Source organism: Mizuhopecten yessoensis, unplaced genomic scaffold (assembly GCF_002113885.1).
Source record: "Mizuhopecten yessoensis strain PY_sf001 unplaced genomic scaffold, ASM211388v2 scaffold9341, whole genome shotgun sequence".
Taxonomy (NCBI): domain Eukaryota; kingdom Metazoa; phylum Mollusca; class Bivalvia; order Pectinida; family Pectinidae; genus Mizuhopecten; species Mizuhopecten yessoensis.
This window is the reverse complement of record NW_018407999.1, coordinates 209,625-233,366: the sequence shown is the minus strand read 5'-3', so window position 1 is coordinate 233,366 and position 23,742 is coordinate 209,625. Positions and strand designations below refer to the sequence as shown.

Genomic DNA, 23,742 nt, shown 5'->3' with positions numbered 1-23,742 from the left:
TGAATAAGCAATGTCGACTTGGCTCCTCACATTCTACAAACTTTGTTAACTTGAATATTCCATTGTAGAGATTTGTCAACATGAATTCCTTAAAATTTGTGGCTTGAGACATTTTCAATAGGGATATTATTTATTTTGAATTTCAAGCAATTGTTTTCATATTTCATTTTTGCTGATTTCTGTATAGTAGAAAGTAACATGGCTTTAGTTTTGTTTTCATTTAACAGTATTTGTTTTGTTCACACCATTTTTCTACATTATATAGGTCTTCAGCAAGTTTTGACTGTATAACTTGTAAATTAGGTCCAGAAACATGAAGTGTGGTGTCATCAGCAAAAAGGTCAACTTGCGATGATTGAGTATTAAAAGGGAGATCATTTATGAAAACTATAAAAAGTAATGGCCCTAGGACAGAACCTTGTGCGACACCTTTTTTAACATATGCTATGCTTGATTTAGCACTTCCTATGCACACTTGTTGGCTTCATTGCCTTAGGTATGAGGTGAACCAACTGATGGAGCTTTCATCAAAGTTATACATTTTTAGTTTCTTTAATATAATTTCATGATCAACTAAGTCAAAAGCTTTTTTAAAATCAAGGAACACAAGCTAGGTCAAAGGTTACAATTCACTACATCTGGAAGGAGGTATATTGGTAACTTGCCCTCTTTGATTTTATGTGCTCACCTGGACCAGTGAGCTAAGGCTGTGTTGGAGTGTCTGTCTGGCCGGTGTCAATATTTTGCATACATAGCCCATAGGGCCAAGTCAGCTTAGGCTGTGGCAGTCAATGTTCAATGTTTTCTTGGCGTTATTAATCAGTAATGGAGAAATCCTTAACTGTACAGCGGTATGTTTTAGCGGCAGCTGTCTGTGAATTTCTAGCTAACAAAAATGTCTTCCCAGCTGCGGAGAGAAGGTATTACCTTCCCACTTTTTTCGCCCAGCCTCTCTGAATACAATGTGTATATGCATCTATTTTGAATCAAATCATCTTCCAACAGCATCTATAACATCGTTTTAAATGGGTGATCTATTTTACATTCAAACCTATTGATATCGTACTTTCTGCAGTTTGAAATTCTCCTTGCGGCACCCTCTCAGTGTGTGCATGTTCTAATTGAACCTGTTCGTTCTTATTCAAATCCAAATGTGAACAGAAATATCTGAATAGAGGTATATGTTATGATATTTATAATTCTTACTGGCAATCTGTATTGTGTAAATTCAAGATTGTGTTATATGTGAACTCGGACTCATATCTAACACTGTTGTCGGTCGACAGTGTAGTGCTGTACATGTTTACTTCCCACTGAAAGGCCCGGCTATTGCGCTATTTCGGTCATAGCTATTTTTATCACCACCTTTCCCAAAATATGAGACTGACCACACTGGACGTTGGCTTCAGGTCATGTCATTGTCAACTGCGTAAACTTTCTTTAGGATATATATATTTTCAGTATATTCTTGATTTTCAGGTAATCAATAAAACTTACTTCACTAAATTGTCCCTTTATATATATATAAGTGATGCCCATTAAGGACATGAAAGGTGTCCAGGTTTATCTTGTTATATATGGGATCAGAGGAATGTAAAACATTGATAGATAATGATAAAGGATATTATTCCCTGAATAAATGATTTTATCAAGTTTGTTGTTTTCCAGTGCAAACACTTCAGCGTATGAAGAAAAAGTATTGCTCGATTGGGATCCTGCAGTTCCAAAAAAACAGGTCAAAGGACGATTCATCGGTGTGAGAGGAAACAACGTAAGACAACTCATGAACCAGGTAAACAATGATCTCAACTCTAGATATCACTAGTTCCTTATTAGGTCGTTTGATCAGTGCTATCACCAGGAGGCAAATACACCAAAATACCCTGTCTCCGGCTAACATACATGTATGTATGAATACACAACACATATGAATGAAAAACATCCTTTAATGACCTTAGCTGTTAATAGGACATTGAAACTAAACCAAACCAACTTTGACTGCAATGCATTTTCACCCTGCACACATGTCTCTATACATCATTAGATTTCTAAATAGAGTTCTGTAACTATCGAGGGTACAGGTTCCTGCACCCGTGTCTCTATACATCATTATATTTCTAAATAGAGTTCTGTAACTATCGAGGGTACCAGTGGGGGTTACTGCACACTTGCCTCTATACATCAAAAGATTTCTAAATAGAGTTTTGTAACTATCGAGGGTACCGGTAGGGGTTACTGCACCTGTGTCTCTATTCATCATTATATTTCTAAATAGAGTTCTGTAACTATCGAGGGAACAGGTAGGGGTTACTGCACACTTGTCTCTATACATCATTATATTTCTAAATAGAGTTCTGTAACTATCGAGGGTACAGGTAGGGGTTACTGCACCCGTGTCTCTATACATCATTAGATTTCTAAATAGAGTTCTGTAACTATCCAGGGTACAGGTAGGGGTTACTGCACACGTGTCTCTATACATCATTAGATTTCTAAATAGAGTTCTGTAACTATTGAGGGTACAGGTAGGGGTTACTGCACACGTGTCTCTATACATCATTAGATTTCTAAATAGAGTTCTGTAACTATCGAGGGTACAGGTAGGGGTTACTGCACACGTGTCTCTATACATCATTAGATTTCTAAATAGAGTTCTGTAACTATCGAGGGTACAGGTAGGGGTTACTGCACACGTGTCTCTATACATCATTAGATTTCTAAATAGAGTTCTGTAACTATCGAGGGTACAGGTAGGGGTTACTGCACACGTGTCTCTATACATCATTAGATTTCTAAATAGAGTTCTGTAACTATCGAGGGTACAGGTAGGGGTTACTGCACACGTGTCTCTATACATCATTAGATTTCTAAATAGAGTTCTGTAACTATCGAGGGTACAGGTAGGGGTTACTGCACACGTGTCTCTATACATCATTAGATTTCTAAATAGAGTTCTGTAACTATCGAGGGTACAGGTAGGGGTTACTGCACACGTGTCTCTATACATCATTAGATTTCTAAATAGAGTTCTGTAACTATCGAGGGTACAGGTAGGGGTTACTGCACACGTGTCTCTATACATCATTAGATTTCTAAATAGAGTTCTGTAACTATCGAGGGTACAGGTAGGGGTTACTGCACACGTGTCTCTATACATCATTAGATTTCTAAATAGAGTTCTGTAACTATCGAGGGTACAGGTAGGGGTTACTGCACCCGTGTCTCTATACATCATTAGATTTCTAAATAGAGTTCTGTAACTATCGAGGGTACAGGTAGGGGTTACTGCACACGTGTCTCTATACATCATTAGATTTCTAAATAGAGTTCTGTAACTATCGAGGGTACAGGTAGGGGTTACTGCACACGTGTCTCTATACATCATTAGATTTCTAAATAGAGTTCTGTAACTATCGAGGGTACAGGTAGGGGTTACTGCACCCGTGTCTCTATACATCATTAGATTTCTAAATAGAGTTCTGTAACTATCGAGGGTACAGGTAGGGGTTACTGCACACGTGTCTCTATACATCATTAGATTTCTAAATAGAGTTCTGTAACTATCGAGGGTACAGGTAGGGGTTACTGCACCCGTGTCTCTATACATCATTAGATTTCTAAATAGAGTTCTGTAACTATCGAGGGTACAGGTAGGGGTTACTGCACACGTGTCTCTATACATCATTAGATTTCTAAATAGAGTTCTGTAACTATCGAGGGTACAGGTAGGGGTTACTGCACACGTGTCTCTATACATCATTAGATTTCTAAATAGAGTTCTGTAACTATCGAGGGTACAGGTAGGGGTTACTGCACACGTGTCTCTATACATCATTAGATTTCTAAATAGAGTTCTGTAACTATCGAGGGTACAGGTAGGGGTTACTGCACACGTGTCTCTATACATCATTAGATTTCTAAATAGAGTTCTGTAACTATCGAGGGTACAGGTAGGGGTTACTGCACACGTGTCTCTATACATCATTAGATTTCTAAATAGAGTTCTGTAACTATCGAGGGTACAGGTAGGGGTTACTGCACACGTGTCTCTATACATCATTAGATTTCTAAATAGAGTTCTGTAACTATCGAGGGTACAGGTGGGGGTTACTGCACCCGTGTCTCTATACATCATTAGATTTCTAAATAGAGTTCTGTAACATATAACATCTTCACTACCTACAAGTCTCTATATACACATAGTAATACTATAATAAGGAGTAAGGACTAGTATATAGATATCTGAAACAGGCTATAACATCTTCACTACCTACAAGTCTCTATATACACATTGGAATACTATAATAAGGAGTAAGGAATAGTATATAGATTTCTGAAACAGGCTATAACATCTTCACTACCTACATATGTCTCTATATACATATATAGTTATACTATAATAAGGAGTAAGGACTAGTATATAGATATCTGAAACAGGCTATAACAACTTCACTACCCACAAGTCTCTTATACATATATTTATACTATAAAAAGGAGTTAGGACTAGTATATAGATATCTGAAACAGGCTTTAACAACTTCACTACATACAAGTCTCTATATACATAAAGTTCTCCTAAAATAAGGAGTTAGGACTAGTATATAGATTTCTGAAACAGGCTATAACATCTTCACTACCTACATATGTCTCTATATACATAAAGTAATACTATAATTAAGGAGTAAGTACTAGTATAAAGATATCTGAAACAGGTTACAACATCTTTGCTACCAACATGTACCTTTATACATAGAAATACTTTTTAATTAAAAGGGTCTAGTATTTAGATATCTGAAATAGGTTATAACCAAAGTTCATGCATGCCAAGATGCAAGATAAATTCCCCACTGGTATTGACAGTTCTCAGTTCAATTGAGAGGACAGCGTTAGTTAACCCCATAGTGAATTCTGTTAGTATGATATTACAATCATCAGATGGTGGGCTATTCAATCGCCCTTCGCCCATTGTCTGTCGTTCGTCTTTCATTCCATCATTCTGTCCGCCTTTAACAATTCTTGGTAGTGTATTTCTCAGAAAGGACTATGTATGGTTTGGGCATGTTTTGGCCCCCAAATGCATAAAAATTCAAAACCTTTTAAGTTTAAAAGAACTTTGAAATGACTGTTTCTTTTATTATGTTTCCCCTTCGAATGAAGGGAGACATATTGTATTGGGCCAAAAAAAAAAATCACTTGGTTCTCAGGCCATTTTTTTTTCAAAATAGATGAGGCAGGGAGGTGTTTTTTTTTCCATTTTACATAGCAAAAATGAGACGAGGGTGATTTTTTTTTTTGTGTAGTTTATAAAACGTTCATTGTGGGCATTACCTTGTCAAATGTGTCCGTTTTTTGTCGCCCAACACACACAGATACTTTAGCAGAACAGAGTTTATCTGGGAACGACCACGTTCCGAGATCGATGTTACCGTTTTACCGTAAGCCTCCGAAAATCACCCCACGATGTTCCAGGGAAGAATCACGGACCCCCCATTCCTTATTTGTACCGAAATGAGCGCCATTTGTACACGAGGTTAATAAGTCATAATCTTTTTAACGCTTGCCGGTATATCAATTAAACGTTTTCGGGACTTGTGTGACTAACGAGTAAAAACGACATGCAAACCAATTTTCCGGATTTTTTTAAGACGGTGCCTGGCGCATTCACAATTTTTTTTTAATGCTTTCACGATAAAATCGGCAATGTGGTGCCCGTAAAAGAAATGCGCGCGGGCCTGAGAACCAATTTTTATTTTTTTTGGCATTAGTACTGGTTCTTCTGGTTCTGGTTCTGGTTCTTCTAATCGAACTTGACTTGGCCATAACTTTTTAACTGTTAAAGATATCTTGATGAAACTTTAGGTATGCATGCATCACCCACAGGAGGTGTGCAGTGCACTAGAAGTAGGTCACTGTGACCTTCACCTAAAGGTCAAATAAAGATATCTTGATCAAGCTTGAAGTATATCTGCATCACCCACAGAAGGTGGGCATGCAGTGCAATTGAATTAGGTCTTGTGCTTCACTATATACAGAGTTATGGCCCTTTGTTTATTTTTAATACCGAAGTTTGACCGGAGCATAAGTTCCATGTTATTTCACCACCGTTGACCATGCTTACCATATTTATGAATCTTTGGAAGGGGGAATTTCTCGCACTAAAATCAGATTTTATACCCCACTATATACAGAGTTATGGCCCTTTGATTATTTTTAATACCGAAGTTTGTCCACGGCATAACTTCTAAACCATTAAAGATATCTTAATCAGACCTGAAGTATACCTGAATCACTTAAAGAAGGTGTGCAGTGCACTAGAATTAGGTCTCGTGCCCCACTATCTACAGAGTTATGGTCCTTTGTTTAATTTTAATACCGAAATTTGTCCACAGCATTACTTCTAAACTATTTAAGATATCTTAATCAAACCTGAAGTATACCTGAATCACTTAAAGAAGGTGTGCAGTGCACTAGAATTAGGTCTCGTGCCCCACTATATACAGAGTTATGGTCCTTTGTTTAATTTTAATACCGAAGTTTGTCCACAGCATAAGTTCCATGTTCTTTCACTTATGTTGACCAAACTTGGGAAGGGGGAATTCCTCGCACTAAAATCAGGTTTAGTGCTCCATTATATACAGAGTTATGGCCTTTTATTTATTTTTAATACAGATGTTTGTCCACAGCCTAATTTCCATGTTATTTCACCTACGTTGACCAAACTTGCTAAAGTTTTAATGTACCGGGTATCGTGGGAAGTAGGAGTGTTGCATTCTAAATTCGGGTCTTGCGCCCCACTATATTATACAGTTATAGAATGGGTATGAGGGAAATAGCACATTTATGGTCCCCTGAGGTGAAAAACTATTTCCCGAGGCGAAATAACTACAATTTAACTCGGTTAATTGAATAATCAGCGAATTATTCAATTTACCCGAGTTCCATTGTAGTTATCACCTGATAACCTAAAATAAATAGAGAGTTAATCCTTATTTTTCAGAAAGTATTTGATGGATCTTTCTCAAATTTGTTATGCAGATTCCAATTGGTCATTAATTAAATGTGCATGGCTACTTTTGTAACTAATGGAATAGACAAAGGGGTTGACAGGTGGCCATCTTGCATTTTGAAAGTTAAAGTTTGTTATTGCTAGTTCTCAGAAAGTACTTTAGGGATCTTTCTCAAATCTGATATGTTGGTTCCCCTTGGTCCTTAGTTGTGCATGTTGTATTTTTAAGAGTGATCATAAAAACAACATGGCTGCATGAAGAATTTAACAGATCTTTCTCATATTGCAATGATCGGTTACATTTATTTCACTTTAAGTACTGTACTAGTAAACATGTGAAACTACAAACTTCTATGAAAGGTAGTCTTTTATACACAGCAGTATGAAGTTTAGATAAAAAGTTACCTCAAGGTCCATTTACTGTTTACATGACTTGATCAAATAGATAAGAGAATAGAATAGAAAAGATCAAACTGATACAGAACTAATTAAAATGGTAAAATGGTATCTCTTGTTCAGATACTGCAGGGAATATCCTGAAAGCTGAGAGTAAGTGACTAATTTCAGCCATTTCAGTTGATTTTCAAGGGGCTATAATGTGCAAAATTCTCTCTCTAACCTCTCATTCAATAAAGTTTGATAGAGTTAGTCACCATCCTTATGTATGTTATCTACTGTCCCCAGGACACAGAGAGCACACAAACATATACAGACACAAGACTTTTATTAGTTTGTTAACAGTTACAGTGTGATTTGTGAATTGTGATGATTCCGTTTCTTTTCCAGTTTGATTCAAAGGTTTCTATACATTGGAGAGAAGACCATGTATTGATAAAAGGGAAAGATAAAGAGCTGGTAAAGGCTGCAACAGTACAGGTATGTCAGTTATATATCCCAACACACCTCGGTAACAGGTACGTCAGTTATATATCCCAACACACCCCTTCAACAGGTACACCAGTTATATATCCCAACACACCTCAGTAACAGGTACACCAGTTATATATCCCAACACACCTCTGTAAAAGGTACACCAGTTATATATCCCAACACCCCTCAGTAACAGGTACATCAGTTATATATCCCAACACTCCTCAGTAACAAGTACGTCAGTTATATATCCCAACACACCTCAGTAACAGGTACGTCAGTTATATATCCCAAAACACCTCGGTAACAGGTACACCAGTTATATATCCCGACACACCTCAGTAACAGGTACACCAGTTATATATCCCAACACACCCCAGTAACAGGTATGTCAGTTATATATCCTAACACACCTCGGTAACAGGTACGTCAGTTATATATCCCTACACACCTCAGAAAAGGTATGTCAGTTATACATCTCAACACACCTCGGTAACAGGTACGTCAGTAAAATATCCCAACACACCTCAGTAACAGGTATGTCAGTTATACATCCCAACACACCTCAGTAACAGGTAGACCAGTTATATATCCCAACACTCCTCAGTAACAGGTACGTCAGATATATATCCCAACACACCTCAGTAACAGGTATGTCAGTTATACATCTCAACACACCTCGGTAACAGGTACGTCAGTTATATATCCCAACACACCTCGGTAACAGGTACACCAGTTATATATCCCAACACACCTCAGTAACAGGTACGTCAGTTATATATCCCAACACACCTCGGTAACAGGTACGTCAGTTATATATCCCAACACACCTCAGTAACAGGTACACCAGTTATATATCCCAACACACCTCAGTAACAGGTACATCAGTTATATATCCCAACACACCTCAGTAACAGGTACATCAGTTATATATCCCAACACACCTCAGTAACAGGTACATCAGTTATATATCCCAACACACCTCAGTAACAGGTACATCAGTTATATATCCCAACACACCTCAGTAACAGGTACATCAGTTATATATCCCAACACACCTCAGTAACAGGTACATCAGTTATATATCCCAACACACCTCAGTAACAGGTACATCAGTTATATATCCCAACACACCTCAGTAACAGGTACATCAGTTATATATCCCAACACACCTCAGTAACAGGTACACCAGTTATATATCCCAACACACCTCAGTAACAGGTACATCAGTTATATATCCCAACACACCTCAGTAACAGGTACATCAGTTATATATCCCAACACACCTCAGTAACAGGTACATCAGTTATATATCCCAACACACCTCAGTAACAGGTACATCAGTTATATATCCCAACACACCTCAGTAACAGGTACATCAGTTATATATCCCAACACACCTCAGTAACAGGTACATCAGTTATATATCCCAACACACCTCAGTAACAGGTACATCAGTTATATATCCCAACACACCTCAGTAACAGGTACATCAGTTATATATCCCAACACACCTCAGTAACAGGTACATCAGTTATATATCCCAACACACCTCAGTAACAGGTACATCAGTTATATATCCCAACACACCTCAGTAACAGGTACATCAGTTATATATCCCAACACACCTCAGTAACAGGTACATCAGTTATATATCCCAACACACCTCAGTAACAGGTACATCAGTTATATATCCCAACACACCTCAGTAACAGGTACATCAGTTATATATCCCAACACACCTCAGTAACAGGTACATCAGTTATATATCCCAACACACCTCAGTAACAGGTACATCAGTTATATATCCCAACACACCTCAGTAACAGGTACATCAGTTATATATCCCAACACACCTCAGTAACAGGTACATCAGTTATATATCCCAACACACCTCAGTAACAGGTACATCAGTTATATATCCCAACACACCTCAGTAACAGGTACATCAGTTATATATCCCAACACACCTCAGTAACAGGTACATCAGTTATATATCCCAACACACCTCAGTAACAGGTACACCAGTTATATATCCCAACACACCTCAGTAACAGGTACACCAGTTATATATCCCAACACACCTCAGTAACAGGTACACCAGTTATATATCCCAACACACCTCAGTAACAGGTTTACCAATTATATATTCCAACACATCTCAGTAACAGGCCCCATCTGTTGGCATTTTTAACTTCATGAGATAATTTCTCTATAATCCCATATTCACTACCTTACATGACTATTATTACCATTTCACAGTTTTCTACAACTTTTTGTAGGCTTTACCTGAATACTCAAGTGACCTATTCTACGACTCTTGGTCTGTCTTAATCTTTTATTCATTGTCTGTTATCAATTTAAATTCTCAACATTTCCTTCGAAAAGGTACAGTGCTGTGCCAAAAGCGAAGATAATTTTCACAACGTCATTTTACTTCCGGGTTACTTATTTTGATTAAAAGGGGCATTTCTCAGAAAGTATGTAAGGGTTATGCCCCTTCTTCCACACATTTACTCAAGCGATGCTATGCAAAGGGTCATAGGTCACCGGAAGTGATTGGTCGTCTGCAAAATAAACAGTCGTCTGTTGTAAACAGATGCCGCCCAAACGGAGAGAACTGTCTCTATCAGAGAAAAGTGTCATCAAATCTTTGTATGAATTAGGAAGAAAGCCAAATCAAATACCTGAACAAACAGGACACCCTCTTTCAATAATTTATGGCGTTTTGCGACGTATTCGTGAAGAAGGATCAATTGAAAACAGAGAGAGAAGTGACCGACCCTCCAAGCTCACTGAACGGCATTCTCGTAAACTTTATGGTATCGCTAAATCAAACAGAAGGAGATCTCTGGGTGAAATTACTAATATTTTTAATGAGTTTAGACCCGAAGCCATATCTAAACGTTCCGTGCAAAAAACAGTATACGAGGCAAATTTTAACAAGCCTGTTGTGCAAAAGGANCGTGGACAATGACTGTCTTTGATGATCTGGGGTTGTATAACCTACAGAGGGGTAGGTACTTTAACTGTTGTAGATGGTAACATAAAATGATGAAAAAAACATAGACATTGTTGACAACTTTGTGTGGCCTGTTATAGCACGACATTCCCCAAATAACGACTGTGTGTTTCAAGATGACAACGCTCCGGTACATCGTGCTCGTGTGGTGAAAAATAATATTGAGGAAAATAGACTCAATGTCATGGAATGGCCAGCCCAGAGTCCAGACCTTAATATAATTGAAAACGTTTGGAGAAAAATTAAGACTGAACTTCAGAAACAAACCCACAACATCACCTCTCGTGCAATTATGGAGGATGCAATTCACACAATATGGACAGAAATATCCCTGGAATTCACCCAAAAACTGTACAAATCAATCCCAAAGCGCATGAAAGCAGTAATCAAAGCCAAAAGATGTATCACAAAGTATTATGGAAGTTTAAGTCATGATAATTACGTAGCAAATGACTTATAATTTCTGAGGTGTCAAGCTGACAAAAATGGCAGCCATCTTGGATTTATCTTCACTTTTGGCACAGCACTGGAGCTGGGATGGAGAGATAGCAAGGTTGTTCAAATGAATGATCTTGACCCATTTTTCAAGTTCAAATGGGTTGAATATGTTATAATATGCCATTAGATAATTGGAATAGAGGGCTAATAATATGAAGATAACAGAAATGAGATGGGTTTGTTGACAACATTAGATAGTAAGTGATCCATAAATGCCATTTTTTACCTATTGTTTGTCCCTACAGGCCCTTTGGACCACTACATTGTCCCTAGAGGCCCTTTGGACCTCTTGATTATCCAGAGAGGCCTTTTGGACCACTTGTTTGTTCCTATAGGACCTTTTGATCTCTTGATTGTCCCTAGAGGCCCTTTTGACCTCTTGATTGTCCCTAAAGGCCCCTTTGAACTCTTGTTTGTCCCTAAAAGCACTTTGGACTTCTTGTTTGCCCTTAGAGGCCTTTTTAACTTCTTGTTTGTCTCTAGCGGTCATTTGTACCACCTATTTGTCCCTATAGACCCCTTGAACCCCTTGATTGTCCCTAGATTGTCCCTAGAGGCCCTTTGGATCACATATTTTTCCCTTAAGCCCATTGAGCCACTTTGTTTGTCTCTATATGCCCTTTGGACTACCTGTTTGTCCCTATAGCTAGAGGCCCTTTGGACCTCTTGATTATCCCGAGAGGCCCTTTGGACCTCTTGATTATCCCGAGAGGCCTTTTGGACCTTTTGATTGTCCCGAGAGGCCTTTTGGACCACCTGTTTGATGTAAGAAGTTATTTGTGTTTTTTTCTCTCTCTGCAGGTCAAAGAACAATTAAAGGAAACCGTGGGCGAACTTGAATCTTCTCGTTTAGTTGAAGTGTAAGTGTTAATATTACCTACATATGATACCTAACAATTAATGTTAGACTCTTTGGTGGTAGAGTGTTGACTCTGTGTTAATTTGGATGATTCTGATGATACCTATAGCTACAAGTAGGGAGTGTACTCCTATAGCTAAAAAGTGGGGTGTACTCACCTTACCTATAATAATAATAATAATAATCTTTATTTAACGGCGTGTACAATTGTCAACAAACATAAGCTCTCTAGAGGTTTTATTACGACGCCGCAAAGGGAACAAATGGTGTTTGGATGGTGTAGGAAAACCCACGGGGGGAAAACCACCGTGCCATCGGAGGGATAACAACTAACCCTATCAGACATCACTCTCTTATTTCCACCACCGCTGGGGATCAAACCAAAATTCTTGGGAGAGCGAGTGGTCTGAAGCTCACACTTGATAGCATACAGTAGTAGAATGACTGTGCGCGTTAGCGATCACGGCTACCGAGGCACCTGGTGGTACCTATATATAGCTACAAGTAGGGAGTGTACTCACCTTACCTGGTGATATATCTATAGCTAGAAGAAGGGAGTGTACATACCTCACCTGGTGATATACCTATAACTAGAGGTAGGGACTGTACTCCCCTTACCTGGTGATACCTATAGATAGAAATAGGGAGTCTACATACCTCACCTGGTGATATACCTATAGCTAGAGGTAGGGAGTGTACTCACCCAACCTGGTGATATCTATAGCTAGAAATAGGGAGTGTACATACCTCACCTGGTGATATACTTATAGATAGAAATAGGGAGTGTACATACCTCACCTGGTGATATACCTATAACTAGAGGTAGGGAGTGTACTCACCCAACCTGGTGATATCTATAGCTAGAAATAGGGAGTGTACTCACCCAACCTGGTGATATCTATAGCTAGAAATAGGGAGTGTACTCACCCAAACTGGTGATATCTATAGCTAGAAGTAGGGAGTTTACTCACCCAACCTGGTGATATCTAAAGCTAGAAGAAGGGAACATACTCACCTTACCTGGTGATACCTATAGTTAGAAGTAGAGAGTGTACTCACCCAACCTGGTGATATCTATAGCTAGAAATAAGGAATGTACTCACCTTACCTTGTGATAATCCATACTTACCAACCCAGAGAAAATGTTCAGAAAAAGGGAGACTAACAACATTCTATGCATTATATTATCACTACTGGAATAGAACAAGACTGATATGGAAGGCCCTTCGCCTGTTGTCCGATTCTTTTGTTGGTCCTGTACTAACATCTGATTTTATATATATACAACTTACATGCATGTTTCATATATGTATTGTCAGTAAAATACTTTTGAATATGAAATCTGAAGTCTCGTAAAAGTAGGAAAGATAGTAAATTTATATTCAATGAGAGCTTTACTTTGACACAGTGTTCCAACACCAGCAGTGCAGAAACACAGCTTCTTTACAGCAAAAGTGGATGTCCCAAAAGAGAATGTAAACACAATTGTTGGTTATATTATTGGTGCAAAAGGACGTAACATACGGCACCTTGGAGACCAGGTAAGTGTTTCCTTAGAACCTAACCCTTTCACCACTGTGGACCATAATGGACTCATCCTTATCAATGCATGGTAGAGTTTACTAAAGTTACATAGGGGTAAAAGGGTTCAAACAAATGAAACAATTGTTGTTCCTTCTGTCAACGAAGACGCTAGAGAGTTGAATGTACCTCAAATGATATCAAAGTTTTACTTTCTACATAAACAATCTACGTATTAAACGTGTTGCAATGTTTAAGACCTGACTTATCAAGCTATGACTGAATGGGCAATTTGTATATTTTACCTGTACAACTATGTGACGAAATTGTATATTTTTTATACACACACAGCACAATGTTATACTGGTAATAAAAAATGAATCCCAAAATGTTTTCCCTGACAAGGAATCTGAAATAAACGCTGAGGCAACAGAATAAATAAGATTTGAGGAAAATTAATTCATAAAAAAACAGATCTGGGGACGGTAACAACAGTCTGGGCTGGGGTCAGAGCTGGGGACAGTAACAACAGTCTGGGCTGGGGACAGTAACAACGGACTGGGCTGGGGAGAGTAACAACAGTCTGGTCCGGGGAGAGTAACAACTGTCTGGTCTGGCGACAGTAACAACAGCCTTGACTGGAAACTGTAACAACAGACCGGTCTGGGGACAGTAACAACAGTCTGGGCTGTGGCCAGTAACAACAGTCTGGGCTGGGGACAGTAAAAACAGACTGGGCTGGGGACGGTTACATCAGTCTGGGCTGGGGACAGTAACAACAGTCTGGTCTGGGGACAGTAACAACAGACTGGGCTGGGGACAGTAACAACAGTCTGGACTGGGGACAGTAACAACAGACTGGGCTGGGGAAAGTAACAACAGTCTGGGCTGGGGACAGTAACAAGAGACTGGGCTGGGGACAGTAACAACAGACTGGGCTTGGGACAGTAACAACAGACTGGGCTGGGGACAGCAACAACAGTCTGGGCTGGGGACAGTAACAACAGACTGGGCTGGGGAAAGTAACAACAGTCTGGGCTGGGGACAGTAACAATAGACTGGGCTAGGGACAGAAACAACCGTCTGGGCTGGGGACAGTAACAACAGACTGGGCTGGGGACAGTAACAATAGACTGGGCTAGGGACAGAAACAACCGTCTGGGCTGGGGACAGTAACAACAGACTGGGCTGGGGACAGTAACCACAGACTGGGCTGGGGACAGGAACAACAGACTGGGCTGGGGACAGTAACAACAGACTGGGCTGGGGACGGTTACATCAGTCTGGGCTGGGGACAGTAACAACAGTCTGGGCTGGGGACAGTAACAACAGACTGGGCTGGGGACAGTAACAAAAGTCTGGGCTGGGGACAGTAACAATAGTCTGGGTTGGGGACAGTAACAACAGTCTGGGTTGGGGACAGTAACAACAGACCGGTCTGGGGACTGTAACAACAGTCTGGGCTGGGGACAGTAACAACAGTCTGGGCTGGGGACAGTTATTACAGTCTTGGCTGGGGACAGTAACAATAGTCTTGGTTGGCCCTAGGTAAAACAAAACAATCCGGTATAAAGACTGCAGGAACAGAATAGATCTACTTCAAAACTATCGTTTAAAATTATAAATTGGCATGTGATACAATGGAGGGTACTGTAGGTTCCCTGAATAATATTTGACGTGTTCTTGATCTCTTGTTAAACCCTTTCACCCCTACATAACTGTAGTAGACTCTACCATGCATTGATGGGGATGAATCCATTATGATCTACAGTGGTGAAAGGGTTTAGTGTTCTGTTGTAATTTCAGGACAGTTATGTTTTAAAGTTCCAAAAGAAATCAGTAAATTATATTGCTATTTCAGGCTGGTTTTGGTCTAACGGTATCATCTGGTCCTGATTACGTTGAGGTGAAAGTTAATGATGAGGCAAATCTGGAGAAAGCTGTACAGTTGGTAGGTATTACCATATTTAAATAGGATATTTTGTGTTACGCTTAAAGTGAATGTTTCGTGTTACCACCCCTCTCACAAAGTACCTTTTAGCTTGTGGTTTGAGATCTGTAAGCATTTCAGCTTAACTTATTCACCCCTGAAATTTCATAATGAACTATTCCAACCTTTGAATTGGAAGAGTTCAATTGTGTCTTCAGGGGTGCCTGACACAAGGTTGAATCACAGAAACCACTTTAACAGGAGACAGCCAGCTTGAGATTTCAAACTTGAACTTTCCCAACTCTAGAAGAATGTTCTGCCAATTACCTGGTAAGCTTCCTGGTCACTGGCAATGGACCCAATCACTTGAAACTAAATGCAATGAACCATGTATTTAAGCAATGAATAATTTAGCAAATGTTGTTATGGTCCTTTAACACACATTGCTATTGATGACAAACTTAATAGAGCCTGGAAGGGCTTAAGGAAAGTTTATCAGCAATAGAAACGTGTGTTATACGACCAGTATGTTATATTTACATTTAGACAGAGTAGCTATGCTTTATTTAGTTTTTGACCAGTATATCAAGTGTTGACAACAATGAAATTGATGAAGTCACAATAGAGATTGATGAAGTTACAATAGCAAGTGTTGTTATAGTCTCATAACAACATTTACCTCCGCATTACATTGCAAATATGGCGTCCAGCGTCAATATTTTACTTTAAACAACTTCTTCTCAGTGAACAAAAGGCCTAGGGTGATGATATTTGGCTAGAAGCAAACTGGGATGAAGGGCTAACAAATTTGTTAAAACAAATGACCTTCACCTATTTTCAAGGTCACAGGGGTCAAATATGTAAAAAAACAACTTTAAATTACTTCTTCTGAATAACCAAAAGGCTTAGGATGATGATACATGTACTTGGCCAGTAACATGCTGGGATGAAGGGCTACCAAAGGGCTGGTTTCCAAAACGGCCCCTTCTCAGATTCAAATTTCCTGTTGGTGGTGCATTGCCCATGCCGTTGTGGTCACAAATCTATAAAGTATAAAGATTTAGGTCACTTGGTTTATTTTTAATGGCTCCTCAAAGTTGTACCTTTCAGAAGCTGTCTAAGTGTTGATAAAATGTGCATGTTATGTAAAATATTAATGAAAATCTAATCAAATGATGGTCACCGTAAAGAATACATTCATGGCATGATTGTGACAAAAAATCATGTTTCCATCGCGCCATTTGGCTGTTTTATGGAAGAAACAATCTCAAAAATGCCATTTTCGATGATAACATTTTAGACACAAAAACTGTGTTTTTTAGAGAATACACCCTTTTATGGGCGTTGGATGCAAACCAATTTTTATCCTATTAAACAGTACGTAATATGCTATTGATGAGAGGAAAAATCATCAAAATGTAAGTGGTGGAACATTTTCAAATGTTGGGTTGAATTAGCCTATGGTTGAATTGCCGATTTTCGACTTTCTTTAGATAATTAACAAAAAAACGAGAGTATTTGCTCGGTATGTTGAGAATATGTACACAGATATGAAAAAAAGTGAGAGAAACACTTTTTCATAAAAAAAATCCAAGATGGCTACTTCACAAGTCCCCGTGGTTGAAGACATTGGCTGACAAATAGACAGAACAACAAACAAAACGTGTTCCTTATGATTTTGGTTGGTTTTCGCATTTACGGGAGTGTTCATAGCTACGGGCGATTGTATAATACCTATATTTATAAGTTTGGTTAGTCACATGGTAACGGGGATCTTTCATATCGAGCCCCAAACATACTTTCGACATATGCACTCCGTTGCCGCATGGAAAACTATTTCAAGTTTTGTCGGAATTTCTTTACCTGTGGTTGTAATGGTCGAGGGTTTTCCAGCGTCCTGTAATACCCAAGGTAGTACAAGATACTGGAGATGTGCGCACACATTCCCATCGTTCTCTCTCCAACTGGGCACTGGCAGTAGTAGTCCTTTATTGGGGCCTCAACATCGGGTGAAACGGTGAACCGTATCCAAACGTTATATTTCGTTTGGCTTTTGTGTCGAGAATGTATTTGACATCGGAGAAGGTCTGGGGAGTGCTGGTAAAGCCACACCTCATAGTCTCCGTCATCACTTAAATGTTCGGCGATGTAACCAGGAGCCAGAGATATCTGATACGTTCCACACGTAATGGTTCTCAAGTAATCAAGATCGAGACGGGGAAACAGTACGGAAGATGCATCCATCTTGACAAACTCGGACCTTGCCCGTCTAGATAGATCCGGATCTGTCTTGACTCTCTGAGCTAAACCATTCGGTGTTGTCAAACGGTCCTTCATACGTTCAGCCATTAGCCTATCTTTGGCATCTCTCTCTGGAGATCTCTGGTAGATCGGTCCTCTAATACCATTCAGACAGGCTGTGACGGTTCGAAGCAAAGCCTCGATGACATTGATAAAGCTGTTAGACACCAATTGCGTTCGGAAGAACGTCCAGTGTTTCAGACGACCATGATAGGATTCCACAATCCACCTCGATTTGGTGATAGTTCTGTCAAGATTTGCTTGGACGTCAGAATGTTGACTTTGACCGGGTTTCAGGTATGACGGCATGCTAGCATTGAGGCCAGAGGCTTCGAGAACTGGTAGGACATCTCTAAAACCTCGGTCAACGACAACGTTGTCGTCTGGTTGTAGCCAAGTAACTAGCTTGTCCATGACTTTTTTTGTAATTGTAGCATCATTTTCGCTGCCAGTGAATGGTCCTACTGTGTCCAGAATGTAGCCATCTGGTAAGGCGATGCTCATGAATTTGAGATAGTTTCTCTTCTTCTGGCCACAGTAGGACATTCTCTGGAGCTTGTGGTCGGAGCTTTTCTGGATATAAATATAGGTGCCATCTAATATGGCAGTGGCTTTATCTCCAAAAAATGCTTCTGAAAAGACAGTATTGTGCCCGAGCAACTGTTCTCTTGTCAAGTGATCCGGACCTAGAAATTGTGGGACTATCGATGTGTCTAATGCCTGTTCTATGGAGTGGAAAGTTTTGGACACACTTGACTTGGAAATTCCAAAAAGAGAAGAACACTGACTCCAGGAAATGTCGGATTTCAGTTTTACCCAATACAGTAATAGAGCATCGTGTGTAGTCTTGGTATATATACCAGATGAAAGATATGGGGAACAGTGCGAGTGGATTTCGAGGAACTGATCTTTGGACCAACCTGTCCAGGCCATGCATGCCGAGTCATCAAGAGAAGAAAAGCTTATTGTAAACGCAGACTGGTTCTGTGAAAGGACGTGCGACACCTCTAGGAGGTCATTAATGATTTCGGACGATTTTGATGGTAACTGAGATTCCAAGGAACCTCTACCATCAAGGACAACCTCTGTAGACGGATCTAAGTCGTTACCAATAAGGTGAATGGAGCAGACGCGGGATGAGGTGGGACACCACAGTTTGTGTGAATAGATCAGGTGATGTCTTGCACGTTTTGGTAAGACTGATGATTTTGTTCCATTTCTTGCAAAGGTAACAAGACAGAGACAGCATTTTTTGTGTGAAGATGATCCATTCAAAAGATCATGAAGGGTCAGCAACGGCAGGATATGGGACGGGGAGTCGTCTTCTTCCTCTATTTCCTGGTTCTGCTCGGGTTCAGGTTCAGGCTGATTTTTGTTCCGAAGATACTTCATGTAGCACTTCTGGCAAATAAGTGCTTGTTCCTTTGCTGACATCAATCCTTGTTGCACCAGCGTATCTAGGAGCCATTTATATTGTGGACTATTTACATTGCGTGCACTTCTGTTCTTATTGCCACTACGTTTCTTGAAGTATACTTGACACCCTTCTCCAACACATTTACCCTCCATCTTGAAACAATAACGATTGGTTTATGAAGCGTCGATAAAGTAACAAAATAGCAAGCCACCGATGATTGCTGTAAACAGCTAATACTTAGTAGTTTGGTACAATTATGCGAAAATGTGTGATAAATAACGAACAACTAATTACACAAAATAACAAGACAATATAATAAATCACATTCAATACCTCCAAGAAGCGCAGAATTGATTGATTACTTAGAACAAAATAAAGTATTTCATATGGATAATCTATCTATTCGATGTGGCGTGGTCGGCAGGCACAAAGAAAGTGAGACAAGTCAGGGTCCCAACCCTGACAGAGCCACAACGCTTTGGAGATGGGACAATAAAACAAGGAAAGTGAGACAAGAATAGCTAGCGTCGAGTCAATGATTCCGTAAACGTATAGACAAAGACAAGAAGATACGGATAAATGTACAAGGCCACACGATCAGAAAATTCAGAAGAGGACAACTTGAGATAGAACAGTATTCATGTATCAGGGTGTCCTCAGTGTAAATCTTTATATCGATACTGTTTATTTAGTCGTTACACATCATAAAACTGTCATGAAAATATCCGCTCTGATATTCAATATAAAAGTTTGTATATAATAAGCTATATAATAGGGTTTCAGACAAGGTTGTTACTCATTTCCCCTTTTCTTTCAATTTACAACCACATTCAGGCGGCGATATGAGAACGTTCCACCACATGGAATTAGCTGATTTTTGGTACACATATGAAACAAGTAAAGCTCTATCCGATTTTCTGATGGAAATTTGCATCCAAAACTATATAACGGGAGAAAATTGCAATTTTATGGCATTTTTCTTCATAATTGTGTCTCTGCAAGTGCATTTTCATCCGAGAATTTTTTTTTTTATGTTTTATGAATAAACACGATGTTTTGGAAATATTTATCAAAAGAAATTTATACTATGTTGCGAATTACAATTTCGAGATAACCTTCTTTTATTTACGAACTTATGTCTTTGATGCTGAAATTGACAACTTTATAAAAATACATTTTCAATGAAATTATGGTATCTGGGTGTCGGAAAGGTGTAAAATTATTCTTCGGAAAAGAAAAAAACAGTAGTTGAGCTAGGTAAGAAATTATACGGGGGCAGGCTCCTATGGAGAATTAACATTACTGGAAACAGGCCCATTGTTCAAATGAATGACCTTGACTTATTTTCAAGGTCACAGGGATCGAATATGTTGAAAACCTATAAAACAACTTCCCCTGAATAACCAAAAGGCCTAGGATGATGATATTTGGCCAGTAGCATTCTTGGATGAAAGCCTACCTAGTTTCTTCAAATGAATGACCATTATCCATTTTCAAGGTCACAGGTGTCAAATATGTTAAAATCTTTTTAACGACTTCTCCTGAATAACCAAGAGGCCTAGGGTGATGATGTTTGGCCAGTAACATAGTCTGTTCAAATGAATGACCTTTACTTATATTCAAGGTCACAGGGTCAAATGTGTTCAAAATCTTTAAACAACTTTTTCTGAATAACGATGAGGCCCAGAATTTTGATATTTGGATAAAGAGCTATCCAGTCATTTGAATGACCTTGACCCAATTTCAAGGTCACATTTGGTCAGACATGTAAATGACATAATGCCATAGTCATGAATACTGATATTTTGTCTGTAGCTTTATTTAAGATCACCTTTTAGGTTACAAGTGTGAGATTAATACCAGGTGAGCGATGCAAGCCCATTGGGCCTGTTGTTATTATTAGCTCATCTGGCCCGAAGGGCCAAGCGAGCTTATGCCATGGTGTGGCGTCCGTCTGTCGTCAGTCCGGCGTCAACTTTTTACTTTAAACAACTTCTTAACTCTTTCCGTACCGTTGTCGTGTACACACAACAACAATATGTCATCCTGGTCTCCGTTGTCGTGTACAGACGACAAAATAATAGGCCGTCTCACCCCTTGTCGTGTATACACGACAACAGTCTTTGTTGTAACTTGTCTTATGTTTAGCTGATTATCGCAAACGACAATCGCATAATACAATTATTTGTCGCTAAAATCAGCACCCATCAGTTGGAAAGAAATAGTTTTATAGGTGCAGAGTACACAATTTATATTTTGTGACGTATTGTTTTCGAATCTTTCGCAAGATGTGTGCGTTTGGTGATTCAAAATAAACAATATGGCGGCAACTTAATTCAATATGAACTCTCATAAATTCATCACTAAATATTTATTTAGACTTATGGAAGTAAATGTGAATATTTTGATATAAGTCTTAATGAAATCTACTCATAATCAAAAGAAAAAAATTAACGACTTCGTATTCGTAAACAATAATCAATCCCTATTAGGAACCTCCACTACAACGCTGAAAACAAGGTTTCGTATAGTTTGTTGCCAAACAGATGTCAATTTCTCTGTCATAATTTGCTGCCAGTTTGTTATTATGCTGCGAAAATGAAGAAGTGTGTGTCTATAAACAACAACGTGAAACAATAACAATATCTGTTCACGGTTACCTGTTTAATTCTTACAGCAATTACAGCTTGTCTAAAAAGACATTAATAATCCGCCATTTTGTTATTTGTGCGGGGGCGAGTCTAGTAAGGACATCCGGTACGGAATACGGACCGGATTTGCAGTACGGAAAGAGTTAATATAATTGTTCCTTACATGGTCCATTAAAGTGTTGTTACATTTCGTGCCGATCCGAAAATCCAAGATGGCCACACTGGCATCTGATTGGCTGGGACATTTTCGTCTTCATCTCAAGAATGACTGCACCAATTGACTCCTTACTTGGTACAATTGATCCTTATAATTATTGGGTCCCAAATAAGTGTTGTTACATTTCTTGCCAATCCAAAAACCGTAGATGGCTGCCCTGCCATCTGATTGGCGGAGACATTTATTACTTCTTCTCAAGAATGGCTTCACCGATAGGCTCCTTTCTTATTACAAATGATCCCTACGAGGTCCCGCATAAATGTTGTTATATTTTGTGCCGATTTGAAATCCAAGATGGCTGCCCTGGTCTCTGATTGGCTGTTTACTTCTTTTCAAGAAGGGCTGCACCAGTTGACTCCTTATTTGGTACAGTTGATCTTTACGAGGTCTCGGACAAGTGTTGTTACATTTCATTTCGATCAGAAAATCCAAGATGGACACCCTTGCATCTGATTGAATTGGACATTTTTCGACTTCAACTACATTTTGATAGATACATGTGTTCTTCTTGGATATTGTTTAACGTTAACTGTCTTTAAGTGTCAAAGTGTAAACTAGCAATCATGAAAAGTCCGTCAAATTGTCTATGTCAATTTATAGTTTATGTATTATGTTTAATGTCTGAAAAATAAATAATTGCCAAAAATTGCTATTAGTCAACATACATTTCCAGTTTAATCCTCCTCTTATCTGCAGGTCACAAAGGAAATTGAAGCCTTCAAGGAAAAAACTTTTGTGTAAGTACTGGGTTTGTTCAGTAATGCCAGAAACCGATGAACCTGCTCTTGGTTGCTCGGGATGATATTCTCGAATGTTTTACCAGAGGCTTAGACAATCGAGAATATCATCCCTTGGGTAGGAGTTTTCTCTGTGACGCCCTCAAGGTAGGGAATGATTCCATTTATGAAATGAACTACATTTAGTGGGGCTCTGCCCTTTGGTAATTTTGCAATATATCAGAAGAATTATAAAAAAAATATCACATAATAAAAATGTAACAATATGAAGGTGATGTTATGAAAATCTGATCATTTCAATGAAATAAACTAAGTATAAAAATCAATATCAAAGTTTTACTTTATACATAAACAATGTACGTATAAAATGCAATGCAACGTTTCAATACCGACTGGTCCCTTTGTCAAATTTGTTAAATCAATTCACTTCACAGCTAAGTTTGATATCTCACCTGGCCCGAAGCTATAGCCAGTAGTAGGGAGGGTACTCACCTTACCTGGTGATAGGGAGGGTACTCATCTTACCTGGTGATAAGGAGTATACTCACCTTACCTGGTGATAGGGAGTGTACTTATCTTAACTGGTGATAGGGAGTGTACTCACCTTACCTGGTGATAGGGAGTATACTCACCTTACCTGGTGATAGAGATTGTACTCACCTTACCTGGTGATAGGGAGTGTACTCACCTTACCTGGTGATAGGGAGTGTACT

At 39.1% G+C, this 23,742-nt stretch overlaps 1 protein-coding gene across 1 annotated transcript in view; it reads left to right on the top strand.

The window, feature by feature from the left end:
• The window catches only part of LOC110457850 (vigilin 1-like), a 79,430-nt gene that overhangs the window by 8,850 nt on the left and 46,838 nt on the right, over positions 1-23,742 (top strand). Inside the window, exons 6-11 of the mRNA XM_021509291.1 lie at positions 1,669-1,792; positions 7,793-7,882; positions 12,198-12,256; positions 13,664-13,796; positions 15,638-15,727; positions 22,989-23,029. Of these exons, the coding sequence (XP_021364966.1) occupies positions 1,669-1,792; positions 7,793-7,882; positions 12,198-12,256; positions 13,664-13,796; positions 15,638-15,727; positions 22,989-23,029 (537 nt within the window). The remainder of the gene's footprint in view (positions 1-1,668; positions 1,793-7,792; positions 7,883-12,197; positions 12,257-13,663; positions 13,797-15,637; positions 15,728-22,988; positions 23,030-23,742) is intronic.